The sequence below is a fragment of the Macrobrachium rosenbergii genome, chromosome 16 (assembly GCF_040412425.1).
Source record: "Macrobrachium rosenbergii isolate ZJJX-2024 chromosome 16, ASM4041242v1, whole genome shotgun sequence".
Lineage (NCBI taxonomy): Eukaryota > Metazoa > Arthropoda > Malacostraca > Decapoda > Palaemonidae > Macrobrachium > Macrobrachium rosenbergii.
This window is the reverse complement of record NC_089756.1, coordinates 29,890,596-29,905,107: the sequence shown is the minus strand read 5'-3', so window position 1 is coordinate 29,905,107 and position 14,512 is coordinate 29,890,596. Positions and strand designations below refer to the sequence as shown.

General features: G+C 38.2%; 1 protein-coding gene and 1 long non-coding RNA gene across 3 annotated transcripts in view; one reads left to right on the top strand and one right to left on the bottom strand.

Annotated features, from left to right (window-relative positions):
- Kdm3 (Lysine demethylase 3) overlaps nt 1-2,514 on the top strand; it is a 686,187-nt gene extending 683,673 nt beyond the window's left edge. For both annotated transcript variants that reach the window (XM_067118768.1, XM_067118767.1), the window contains 2 exons: nt 130-446; nt 967-2,514. In XM_067118768.1, the coding sequence (XP_066974869.1) occupies nt 130-446; nt 967-1,233 (584 nt within the window). In that variant the 3' untranslated portion in view covers nt 1,234-2,514. The remainder of the gene's footprint in view (nt 1-129; nt 447-966) is intronic.
- LOC136847257 (uncharacterized) lies at nt 348-12,966 on the bottom strand. Its single transcript, XR_010855676.1, has 3 exons — nt 12,718-12,966; nt 3,641-3,718; nt 348-486 (listed from the first exon to the last, which is right to left on the bottom strand). It is a non-coding gene; the product is annotated as an uncharacterized lncRNA (long non-coding RNA).
- Between the last annotated feature and the right edge of the window lie 1,546 nt (nt 12,967-14,512).

Sequence of the window (14,512 nt, the reverse complement as noted above, 5' to 3'; positions counted from 1 at the left end):
CCTTTAAAGTACTGTACATATTTCTTGAAACCAGTATTAAAGGAATAGGGGAAGTTATTAAAAACTTTGCAAGCTGTAGATTTGTTCTTCCATGGCTAGATTAATTAATTTCATGTTAAACTTTTGCAGAAGCACTAAAGGCAATAGATGAGGCTGGCTGTGACATATTAACAAGGAGAAGAGTACGTGAGAAGGATGAGGTACCAGGAGCATTGTGGCACATTTATCATGCACGAGATGCTGACAAAATTCGTGACTTGCTCAATAAAGTAGCTATTGAACGTGGTGATAAGCTTGAGCCTCATCATGACCCAATTCATGACCAGTCTTGGTACCTGGATGGCCATCTGCGCGATAGGTTGTATAAGGAATATGGTGTCGAAGGCTATGCTATTATTCAGTGTTTTGGTGATGCTGTCTTCATTCCAGCTGGAGCTCCACATCAGGTAATCCTTTTACATCTTCAATTTGTTGCTTTTTGATCCTCTGAAAGGTGAGGTTTCCTTTTATAAAAAAAACAAGGAAGATTGTTACTGGTAAATAAAAGTTTTTCATCAGTGATTAGCATTTTTGTAAGTGTGCAAGTTTTGGGTTGTAACGTACGTTACTGAAATGTCGACTCTACCATCTCTTGAATTTGGTAGCTAGATCCCAGTCCCAATTTAAATACAACGTAGGTGAAGAACTTACTAATAATCTAAACTATGCTGGATCAGTAATTAGGGGGAAAAAAAAAAAATTAACAAGGATTTGCTCTGAAATACGAAAGAATAATGGGAAAAAAAAGCAGATATTCACCATGTAACAGTTAAGAAAAAACCTGTAAGAGCAGGAAATTTTTAAAATACAGCTGACTATTATTAATATGGTCACTAAATCTATATTGCCCTCATCTTGAATGGAAGTAGTTTTATAATTCAGTTCCTACCAGTATTGAACTCATAATTCTTTTTTCCCTTGTTACAGGTACGTAATCTGCACAACTGTGTAAAAGTGGCGGAAGACTTTGTTTCTCCTGAAAACATAGCTTATTGCTTCCATTTGACGCAGGAATTCCGTCATTTAAGTGACACACACACAAATCATGAGGACAAACTTCAAATTAAGAATATTATTTATCATGATATGAAAGATTCATTAGCTTGTTTAATGGCTACAAGCAAAAAACTGCAGATGAAGACAGAAGTGAAAGAGGAAGTCGAGAAAACAGTGAAAAAGGAACCTGAGTCATGAAAGTAGCTCAAATAACTAGTAATGTGGAATCCATGATTCTGTTGAAAATGTGCATATTATGTGATGGAAATTGCAACAAGTGGACTACTGAAACAGACTCTTTTGCTTCAGTGGTCACAAAACTTTATTTTATATATAAACAATTTTCCTAATTTTGAGTGCAAATAAGTCTATTCCACTTACAATTTATAGCAGAAGGGTCAGTAATCTGTATGGAACAGTCCATTTTCTTTTCAGTGTTGATTAACAAGGTCATAACTTAGTAGAGATGATGTAATTATTTATTAATCTTATGTACTAATCACAGTGGACCAGGGTTATGAACCCCTGACTTTAACTTGTGTATCCACGGTGTACTTAAAGGTGATGATGCGATATTTGTGCACAGTAGTGTATGCCTTCTGAAGAAATAACCAGTGAGCAGGCACCTTGTGCTGTACTATGAAATGTGTGCTTTTGTGCAAGGAGTAGTAGTCCAATTGCTACTTGTGTGGAGGGGATGTCGGTGAAAATATGAGGGGTTTAGCAGTTACTGCTCCTTTCTTCCAGGCTCATTATTTTTTTCAAGCTCTAAAGAAGGTTTAAAATATTTTTTGTGTTGCACATGTAGATATGAGACACCGGTACACAGAGCAATGGCCTCTGTTATTAAAATGAGGCCGAAGCCTCAGTAACTCCATACAGATGGGACTATACCCCAGCGCTATATAACCAGTGGTTTAGTGATGATTGGGGCAGGGGGTTCCTTGTGGAATGGGGAGGGGGATCATGGCTGTGCCTCAGTGACATTTACCAAATCCCACAACGACCCTCAGCCCCCTCCCCCATTGCTGCTGCCATTCCAACCCCTCCCCCACCTCCCTGCCCTCTTTCCACCACTTGAATTTTCATTTTGTACATTGATCTCATTGTTGGTGTAAATGTGAGTAGTTTTGAGGGATGGATGTTTCTTGTAGTGTGTTTCTCACATGTCATGTTGTTATATTTGTTTAAATATTGAAATGTGTTTTCTTTAAGAAAAATACAAAACACAAGTGATAGGCATGTTGTTGCCATTGATCTTTCTTTTGGAATTTAAACTAAAGGGAGAAAATAATTTATTTGCTTTTTTCAACTGTGGGCGGATGTAGAAAATGTACATTGATGTAGCCTGTAGTATGCGATGGGTGATGAAAGCCCTTAAAGACTGCCCCCTCACCAGGAGGATGCAACTCTACTACTTTTTTGTACTGTCAAATATGTAAACAGATCACAATTTGAATAGGAAAATTGATGCCATGATGAGTAGTTTTATTTCTTCCTTTAATATATTTGTAATAATTGAAGTGGTTGAAATCTTTTAATGCAGTTCTAACTTTTTCTTCATATTGTTGCTACTGTAGTGACTTATAAACATAACCATTATAGCCCGCTTATCATAAGTGAGCTTTGTTCAAAAGGGGAATTTGTGAATTAAGAATAGGTTGCAGGTTATATCTGTAGAAGTAATTTAGCATATTGGAAAGAAAAATGGCTAATTTGTGTTGGAAGTAAATTTAGGCTATAAATTTTTCCACAGTAGTTTAAACCACAGTTTGTTGAAAATTCCTTGTTTGGCTGAAAAATCAAACTTGAATGTCTGCATTCTTATGAAATGCAACATAAGAGGTGTAATCAAGACTAAAAATGCTCGAGATGTATCACAATAAGCTGGTATACTGAAATATCATCAACTGCCTCATGAGATGCATTTATCAATCTTTAATCTTTTATTTTGGTTTGCACATAAACTTTAACTGGTTTTAAATCTAAAGGTACTGAGAACTGAAAGATTTTTTTTGGTTTTGTACATAAACTTAACCTTTTCAGGTATAGCTAAGTGGTTTTCTGAGCTCGAGCTTTAATTCAAAGCCCAGTTACCATTAATCCATCCAACATTGCCTTACAGGTACTTCACTTGATACTGTGGCCATGCCTTATAGTAAAAGGGGTTTGATTACGAATGCTCTAATGTAATATTTGTCATGGATATTACCCCCCCCCTTTTTTTTTTCTCCTAGTTCTGACAGGACACACTGTGCCCTGTATCTTGCAGCCTGCTCTGTCTGAACAGCAACTAGCATAGAAAACCCTAAGGTGAACATTTTTCTAGCTTACTGAATAACTTGCATCAGAAAATCCATGTACTGGCAGAAAAGTAGATTTTGCTCAAACTGTGTTAAGCCCAGTACTTATGAAAGGTTGTTCCACTATGCTACACCTCACAGGATGGGATGGGAGTGTCCAATAAACTAGCCTTTCACAAGGCACAGTTAAATTGAATTCCATACACGTAATAACACAAGTTGGAAGGAGAACCCCCTTCATCCCTTCACAGAAATAATGAACTTTGAATACTAAAATATGAAAACAGCATTCAAGAACTTACGAGAAGTCTACAGCAACTTCAACATCTGGGTGAGTCTTTGCGGAAGGAAAACAATTACAAGGAACTCACGGAAACAATCTGTGAAAGAGAGGATACTATCAGAAAAAGGGAAAAACAAAATTGGCAAGAGCTAACATGTGAATTGATAGTGATACAAAATTTATACTAAAAAATATTTTAGCAGACACTGAGCCCTCTGAAGACCAAAGTGAGGACAAGCAAACTAAAATTCACAATATTGCATTACAGTATTTCCAAAAAGATCTTACTTCTGCCTAATTTAGACCACTGAGCTGGTTAACAGCTCTCCTAGGGCTGGCCCGAAGGATTAGGTTTATTTTTACGTGGCTAAGAACCAACTGGTAAGGTACCTGATGAAGTTTGCTGTATAACTGATCAAATGGTTAATAAATGCAGAATAATGCAAATGTATGATCCTTATTTCAATATTTCAAAATGAGTTGTCAGCTCAGAGTTGGAATGTGAACATCCTTAAAAAACGTTCTATTGACGTACAGCAGTATGCCCTAGAAAATGACAAAGATATTTGCTTACAAGAGACAATAATGGACAGTTCCTTTGACCACCAATTCACAAATTATAAAAGGTTTATTCTTGACCATCAAAACATGGAAGGGATTAATTTCATAATCAAGCGATTAACAATGTATGTTGAGAATACTGTTCCAACTCTGCTGCTAAAAATTGACTTTGGAAATAATACAATGCATAGGAGCAAGAAGGGGGGGGGGAATTGAACAAATGCAAATTTCCCGACTTTATATAGTACATACAAAGAACCAACAATGTTAGCGGGGGATATTAGATGCATAACAACCTGCAAGGAGTTCTTCAGATCACCGTCACGAAAACTGAAGATGGTATGAAAACGCAGAACCGTGAACACATGGGGTCTTGGGTGATAATGTACCCACTCACAGGAAGGGAGGAAGGCTTTATTATTTATGCTTGTATAAAGATCCTTACAGGAGATACTGGGTTGAGATGGTGACTAATTTGGTCTCTGATTTTGCACTAAAAGATGCAACTGATGTTAAGAAAAGACCATAATTTAAAATCAGAAAACTGCTATTTACCTAATGATAAGGTTGCCACCTTTACCAAAGATATGGGGAAATGGTATAAAACATGAGGTGTCAGACACTAGGATCTTTGAATTTGCAAATGACTTACAGACCCAAATAGAAATAATTTTATCAAAACCAAACGGGAGATGAAAAATATTAAGGGTAATATTAACGGGTCTATAAATGACAAGTGGTACAAAGACGATCCCGATGTAAAGTGCTACAATACTGTAATGAATTATGCGTCCTGTAGGTGGTGCAAAAATAATACTGAAGAAAACTAAAGCGCTCTTCAATTTATGGCAGAGAAGTGTAGAGTAATTAAATTGAAAGCCAGAGAAAAACTTTTGGCCCATTTTGTAGGAACTATCCATCATAAAATATCCCAAAAAGTATGAAAAACACTGATGTTGCAAGAGGTGCCCGCACTCAGAAGGCCTCATGAAGACCCACTGGGCAAGGTAGAAGAGCTGGTGGAGGGATGGGCAACTGCATCATACATGAACACCCTGCCTGACAGAATCAGAAATAAAGGTAAACTTGGCACTTATGAATAATCATATATTAATATGGCCACCTCGACCTAGGATGACTCCTGTTTAGATATTACTGAGTTAGACATATTATCAGCATTGGTAATGGTGGAAGACAACCAGCTCCCTAACCTTTTCAACATGATTTACAGGAATGGAATGATACCATACTATTGGAAAAAGGCCACCATTGTACCTGTCCCTTAGACCAATATCTTTGGCTTCTTGTTTCTGTAAAATGCTGGAGTTTCTTGTTTCTGTAAAACGCTGGAGATAATAGCTCTGAACAGGCTGCTAGCCAAGATTGGTGTTCTATTTCATCCAAATCTACAAGGTTCATAAAAGGAAGAAGTACAGCTCCTGCATAACAATATTCACTGCTAATAACTCTGCAAAATAATCTGTGTTCTTAGACTTAAAAGATACTTTTGACAAAGCTAATAGACAAATAATCATGTACGAGTTGACAAAAATGGACGACGTAAAAGGTAAACTCTTGGTATGGGTTAAGGATTATCTAGCAAACAGGAAGGGTTATGTACTTTTTCAAGGGAAGAGACCCTCTGTAAAGGATTCCAAACTTAGCACACCTCAAGGTGGCGTTTTGAGTCCAATCTTGTTCAGTGTCCTTATTATCATTGTTTGTGCCAAGTTGCCCAGAGGAACCACAATTATTGCTTATGCAGATGATACCCTTATTCAGTCAAGAACTTATTTTCAAATGCAAAATTCACTGAATATTACGGGCAAAATTTATGATGAGCAAGGATTTGTGATAACTGAAAAAACAACAAGTTATGTGTACCAAATGGGGACACAGAGATGACCTGATACTGCAAGATTACAAGCTTGCATTATGTTACCAATATTTAGGGGTCTATGTAGGTGGTAATCATGGCAAGGACATGCTGATTCAGTATTTACTGTAATCACACCTCTAAAAGCCATGGGATATGGCTGCAAGGGAGCATTGGAAACTACTTCGTCAATATACGTGGCATACATGAGAAATGTGTATGACTGTGCTGCTCCTGCTCTTGTTTGCCTTTCAAAATCCAAACTGGCAAAGCTTGAAGCTATACAAAAGGAAGCAATGAGAATTATCTTGGGCTGTCCATTAACTGCAGGGGTACTGAATATGACAGTAGAGTTAGATTGGCTTCGATAGCAGAAAGAATTAATACCGTTATTGGCATTAAAGCGGTGAAAGATGACAGAGACCCTCTTCCAAAGACAGAACTGCTAAATGCTATTGGATTGGAGCCAATAGCAGGAAACAGCTGGACTGCAGTAACAGCTAAAGATAGTCAGCATTACAATGTTGTAGATTTTGGTCTCTTGACAAACACATTTGGTCAGCCACTTCCTCCCTGGGAGCAGATGCCCATTAACATGACTACAGACAGACCACCTTGTAAAAAGGCAGACATGTCTACTTATGAAATGAGACTGTATTATCAAGCAGCAATAGAAGAAAATATGGAGGAGGGGGGGAGCATACACAGACCAGCTGCATTATGACTGATCACTGAGAGCAGACACGGATTCCTCAATAATCACTGACAGAATGTCTGCCCTACACTCCTTAAAAAATTAGGTTTCTGTGTATGAAAAATTAGTCAGTGTAGTTAAAAGGAAAATAGGGAAACTGACAGTAGGGGGCATAAAAGTCAAGTTGATGTGGGTGACCTCTCCTAAAGAGGCTAGTCTAAAGGACACCACTGATTACATCCTTGGGTTATCAATAATGCAGATCAAGACAAGGATCAGGAGTCTTCAGATCTCGGAAACTAGCACAAAGCAGCAGATGGAACAGGAATCAAGCAGATCAACTCAGTTCTATAACAAGGAGCAATGCACACTACAAATACACACGGAAAAAATGGGTTAGTAGACACGAAGAATTGGTTAATGCTAGATTAAGGTTAGGATACAGCTACCCACAGCAGAGTATGGGAAACAAGGAGGGTAGCACAGGTGACTGTACACTATGCAATGAAATTGATGGCCATACAATTCACCACTAAATCATGAAGTGCCCTAAAATTCAGGAGTATAGTGATGATAATCTCAAGTTTGGAGGGCCAAGTACATCCTCTACTTACACGAGGGTCCATCAGTGACCTTCTTACAAGGTTTAAAAATTTTGCAATGCTCATATAGATTTTCAATGTGGTCCAGAAAAGGGACAAATTAGGGATATGCTCTCAGTTATGGCTATTTGGTAATTTTCATTCCTCACAAAATGTATTTCTTCCCCAAAACAGTAACAATTATTATCAATGCAATTATGATAATGCTTATTGAGTTTAAAACTGGTGATGCTGTTTTCAATCCTTGTCTATCTCCGCTGCATATGTGATTGTGTGTAGATTTTCACTGTGGTAATTAATGTAACCAAGACTATGAACATTGTAACTATCACTGCCTGGTATGTGGATGTATTTTTACCACTATTAATATTGTTATTATTTCTGCTGTCATGTATGTTATTATCTTATTGTTATTGCTATTATTCAACCTCAGACACATGTAACTTTATAAGGGGTTATCACTCCTTTTTTTCTATTTCTTTTTTTTAAAGAAATATAAATCTGATTTACATAAATAGGTTTAGCTCGGATTGTACTTACTTCAGTGTTAAAGCCCAGTACTTAAGACAGAGGTTGTTCCACTATGTGACTCCACCCTTTTGGGCATCCAATAAACCAGCCTCTCATCAGACAATCCAATTCAATTCCTGTGTCTCCTTCTTTCCCAAGGCCTCCTCTATCAGCTGTGTAGAGGAAGGCTCAGAGAAGGGGGTTGTTTTGGAAGGTGGATGGAGTTGGGAAGCAGTTTCTATGGCTGGGGGGAGTTGGGGATGCAGTGTTGGAAGGGTGAAGAGGGTTAGGTAGACCTGACTTGATAGAGCTTGTTTGGTTTCATGTTTTTACGTTTATGATACAGTAATTCACATTTTATTAAAGATACGAGAGAGAGAGAGAGAGAGAGAGAGAGAGAGAGAGAGAGAGAGAGAGAGAGAGAGAGAGAGAGAGAGAGAGAGAAGAACAATAACCGAGATATGTTTATATCAAAGGCTATGTACAGTCACACACATTTTTTATTCTTTCAAACCAAAAGATAAATGCAATCGTGTGCGTAGGGCACACGAGAGAGAGAGAGAGAGAGAGAGAGAGAGAGAGAGAGAGAGAGAGAGAGAGAGAGAGATAACCATGGTATTTTTACATCGAAGTCTAAGTACAGTAACTCATACACACACACGCCTTCACTTTTTCAATTGTGTTTTGGGCTACAGTATTCTCGTTTATATTTTTACTATATTTTCTCATTATTTATTTTTTCAAACCATAAGGTAAACGCATTCGTGTGCGCATGCTACAAGAGAAGAGAGAGAGAGAGAGAGAGAGAGAGAGAGAGAGAGAGAGAGAGAGAGAGAGAGAGAGAGAGAGAGGAGTATTTACATCTAAGCACAGTAAAACAAACATCCTTTACTTTTTTTAACTATATTTTATGCTACGGTATTCTTGTTTTTGTTTTTACTATATTTTCTATTTTTTTTTCTATTTTTTGAAACCAAAATATAAATGCAATTATGTGCATAGGGTATGTACGTATCCACACACTCATTCCATGCCGTCAATGAACTTGCTACAGCCTGTTTGGTTTTGTCTTGCCTACATGTGAAACTGACATTTTAAATATTTTTACAGAGATTAGGGATGAAATATCAACACTAATAAAACATTCTCTTGTGTACTGTTATATGTGTGACAATCATACTTAGTCAACAAAACTTGTAATGAAATACTGTACAGTAAATCAGCCAAAGCAAAAAATATGGAAACGTACCTACACATGCCTGCACTCATTCGATGGTGTCGTGAATTTCCTGGAGTTTTAGTTTCATGTTTTTATATTAGTACAGAGAGAGAGAGAGAGAGAGAGAGAGAGAGAGAGAGAGAGAGAGAGAGAGAGAGAGAGAGAGAGAGAGGTATATTTACATTGGTAAACAAACAAACGAATCAGGAAACAGCTGTTTTGCAATTCTGAAGGCTTTTACTTTAACATAAAGTATGTTAGTTTACCTTTGTATACCCATTTTACATTTATGTACAAAAATAAAAATAATAATCCCATCAATACATTTCTTTCTTTTAGCAACTAAAAAATTATTTTCCTAATTCTTTTGGTAGTAGGCCCAATCAGCTGATTCTGAGAATCCGACGGACCCTTGGCTTTATTAATCCAGATAACTGAAGGATTACTGTATAAATTAAAAAAAAGCGTAACGCCTCGAAACAAAAACTCTAGTAAGTCAGATGTCTACCTAGCCCTCTTCACCCATCCAACGTTGCATCCCCACCCGCTTCCATCCAGGGAAACTGCTCCCCAGCTCCACCCACCTTCCAAAACAGCCCCTTCTCTGAGTGAGTTGCTCTACACAGCCTTACTGCCCTCCTCTCCTGTGCCACCCAGCTACCTAACCCACCCCCAACCTTGGACACTTCCTCAGGCCTTCCCCACCCCCAAAGCCCTTCTCAGTCTGCGTATGAGTGTAAGCAATGTTATCAACGTCTTCTGATGGCTGCGCAGCACTGCCAACCATCGGAGAGCAGTTTTTTTACATTTCTAAAAATTCATGCATACATAACTTTGGGGCTTTGGTCCCTGGTTCCGGATAATGGTGATCCAGATAACTGGGATTACTATAATAGCAGGCCCTTGTCCAGCACCACCTCGTCAATCTCCCTCTGTGGAGAGGAAAGAAGATGGGGAGTTGGGAGTACAGTGATATCCCTCTCAGCACTCAGTGAGTTCCTACAACAAAACCCACTTGTATGAATTGAGTTTTAAGTTGTTTGAAGACCAAGGTGTTTGCTTTTCTTGTGGTAGTATTCCACAATCAACTCTATCAATCTATGACTCTTAGCAAGTAGGATGGGATTTATCACACCTAATCATATTTCAAGGTCTTACCAATTCTACCCTTGGAACATATTATACCACTGTAATCTAGGAATAAATCTAAGTTGTTGACTAGGATGGGAACTTCGCAAAACAATTTCTTTACATTTCCTTGATCCAGTATAACTTGGCATTATGATTAGAGTTAGCATCAGATTTCTTGAATTTATAGTAGGCTTTGAAAATGTAAGAGGTGACTCTAAAGAGTCTGTTGAGATCAGAGTACTTCTGAATGTCCACCAAATGTTCACAGTGTGGCCCTACATTGACACTGAAAGAAGCAGATACTTGAAGTTGAAAAAGTTACTTACAAGTATCCAAAAGACAGCCTAAGTTACTTTCAGGCCAAGTATTTTGATGAGGTGAAATCCACACAGCGCCATTTAACCAGACAGTATGCTCTTTGATGAAACTCAAAGAGAGAAAAACCCCTTGTTATGAGGTCACAAAGATTCTCTTCACCTTTGACATACTTGAAGTTGACTACGAATGACAAATTTTCAAAGTAATTTGTAATTTTCCTAACTATACAAACCTGAGGTCTTTACATAAGGAAAATGCTTCATGGCAGCTGGAAATAGTCGTTTCACTTTTAAACAAGGTTGTTGGGTAGTCAATTACCACCGTCCCACTGGCGGCAGTTTTGCCCACCAGACGGTAAGCATTCACTTTGCCTTTCGGCCCAGGTATCATAATGAGGGGTGGCATGAGGTGGGCATATAACTGTAAAGACCTCAGGTTTGTATAGTAAGGAAAAATACAAATTACTTTGAAAATTTGTAATTTGTCCCTACATAAAATACAAACCGTAAGTCTTTACATAAGGAAGACTTACTTTCTCGGAGGGAGAAATCTGAGTTAGTTTCAGAACTGACTGGTAGTTTGCCAAACCTGGGTCCCCTTCCTGGTTGAGTAATTCAATAAGAGTACCGTGGCTTAAATACTACCAGAAAGCAACGAAGCATCAGTGCTAATGAGCCAATCCAATACAGTAAAATTAAGGGGGGAGAAAAATGTCGGGAGGGTCCTCTTATTCTTAGCCGAGTGATCCTATCAGAGAATGAATTCTGGTGCTAAAACTGAAATATATACACATATATACTGCATATATACATACATAATTATATCTATACATACAAACACATACATACATAGACAGATATGCCTTATGAGCTAAGGCAGCTAAGAATTTTATTCCTACACGAATACAAATTCCTCCACCACTAATGTCAGACCTGGGGCTATACCAGACTGAACAGAGGAAGAGGACAACAGGCACAGATCCGCACCACTTTCTGACATGTCCAGGTTCCCTGTCACTCCAAGCTACAGGGGAGTGAGACAGGACATGTCCAGACAAGGCAATAAAAAGTGGGGTGTTGACCCTTCCTCCAACGCGGGAAACAACCTGAACTTACCTAAACTCTCGGGAGGGCGGCACAGAAAATAAAACACTAAAAGTAATAAGAGAAAATGACTAATGCCCTGAATCAATGGAAAGCTAATTTGGGGTAACAGATTGAAGAGAAATAGTAGAGGACCTAACCAGTTACTAAACGGGAAAGCAGACAAGACATGCATCCCTTAAGTCTTACTAGCCTCTACAGTTGTTTCTACAACCTAACAGGTTCTCTTCGTTAATGATCAATTAATGATCAGTTACTGTATTTCGTTCAATTATGATTCATATAGTTTTCCAATCTTAAATTTTCCTTCAGCAAAACATATCCTGAGGGTAATAAAACTGGAATAGTGCCTATTACGGCAACTCTTACCTTACAGAATAGTACTGAACGAATATAAAAAAATAAAACAAACCAACTGAAAAACCAAGCGCATCTGCTGAACTCCTACCGAAACCAGAGACAGAAGTAGAATATCGGCTACGGGTGTTTGTACCTATTGGTCCCCTGGTGGAGGTGGGGGATGTAGATGGATAGAAGAAGGATATTCATAGAAAACCATTGTTTCAACCTGTTGAACTCCCACTGGCGCAGAAGTAAAAGCTATATAATGGATATAATGGATGTAAGGTTCATTTCAAATATTAATACTCACAAAGGGCAAAACAAACATAACCTACACTAGACATGAAACTGAATTGAGTAGGTTAGGTCAAGCTAATTGAATGGGGCAAATGCTGAATGAGTAGCCAGGCTATGCTAATTGAAATGTCAAATCCTGAAAGAATAGCTGTGCTAGGTTAAATGAAATGACAAATGTTGAATGAATAGGCTAGGCTAGGCTACCTGAAATGTCGAATGCTGAAAAAATAGCCAGGCTACGTTGACTGCAATATCGAGGAATGTGAGAATTCGAACTCTCAGAAGTCGCAAAAGCACGAAAATTCTCGTTGGATATAATTACTGTCTATCTGAATTGCGACGGGTGAAGGTAACAGGTTAATTGACGAAAAAAAGGGATTCTCACAACAAGTAGGCTACTTAGGCTAAGTAGGTTCCTCCAACAATTTCTGCAAACCACCAACCTTTCTTTCATTGTTATTTCCAGGAGCTTCCAGCATTCTGTGATGAGAAGACTTCCAAAGAGTCCTTCTTAGGAATCAAGGGAGAACACAGGATGAAGAACACTCCCAGGGTGAGTTGAGTATTGTTGTTGCAGCTTGTCAGTCGCGGCAAGGATGAAGATTTTCCCGATCAGGGGAAGGAAAGCTATATTATATCGTCGTTCATCTGTTTTTTTTAAACAAGGAGCTTTTCCTTTACTACGGCTCCTCTTGAAATCCTCATCGCAGCAAGGACACAAAGGTATTACAGAATACTGGAAGAACAACTAGGAGGAAAGGATTAATTTGTGCAAAACAAATGGAATTAATTTATAAATGTTAGCAAACAAAATATTACTGAGGATAGATGATAACAGAATCTTTAAGGGATTGAGGCAATAAACGTGTTAAAATTCTCACAGAGGGGTTTATTCCACAGTAGAATATACTGTAGACAACAGCAGAGAGACGAGCAAATATTCACTACTCTTCTGATATATACATAACCGTCTTTTATTTTCATTGAATATTCAACTCTTAAGTATCTAACTTACACAAAGCATTTGTGAATCTTTGAGGATATATGATCCTGTATGGCACAATTAGATGCAGTAATACTAGAACAATAAGGTAAAGACAAGTGGACATCTACTTTGGACACCTTCTATATGGAAATATTTTTAAACGAAAGTGGTTAATTCTGCAATCACTTTTATGAATGAGTAACGTTTCCCCTTATAGACTTATTTCCTCATACATTTTAAAATGCAATATAGATTAATTCTTCTGTTCTGAGCCATTTGGTCACTTGTATGACCATTTTTTCTCCCATCTTGCACCAATTGCATCAGATTGATACTTAACTTTAAGCTTGGGCAATGGTCAGTTTAGTAGCCTCATGGAACTTCAGAGAAATGTAGGTTCTTCGGAATCTGGAGATGTGGCGAGTGAACGTTCAAAGGGAAGGAGTATGCCTGCCCGAAACGTGCAGGTTCTCATGAAGGAGAGAGAGGGAGGGGGGTTTACGGGCCCTCTCTTCTGAACTTGACAATTTTTGCCCTCTGACTTCCTCACCTGCAGTATTGAACTCGCCGCTGATCAGGCCTTCAGGTGAGGCCACAATCCATTTGTCTCTGGCTGTTGTTTTGGCTAGCTCATATTCTGGCCAAACACCTTCTTCTTCACGAATTTCCTCTATCTAGAGTCTAGACCAACGTGAATATCTTTGAAGGTGGGACTTAGGTGGATAATGTGTCCTTTCTCTTCAGACACAATATAATAATCTCTACACATCATGCCTATAAAATCTTATGTGGCTTGTCATCAATTTTTCTTTTAACAACTGGTACTCGTACAAAGTCAGTAAGAATTAATATTGTTGTTGATTGTTAACCAAACAAACATATGTGCCACTGTCATTTACACTGTCAGTACACACTCGCTTTAAAGTGAAAGTAAACGTAAAAGTAGGTCTAGTGAAGCATATCATCTCAATCCCTGACGATTGCAATTCTCTCTCTCTCTCTCTCTCTCTCTCTGTAACAGTGTTCAAGGATATTCCATTTTTAAACATAATTCGACATTGACAAACAACACTTATCACACGATTTCGTGTTTGTATAAAGTGATTAGATAACGTGGCTTCATCTTAAACGTCAATAGGGTACGGCATTATCAGTCACCTCCTGTGAAGTGTTATGCAATGCTGACTCCAAAAGAATGTGATATTTGGTGTCCAGTTTAATCTACCCTGAACTTGAAGTAGACAAGAAATTAA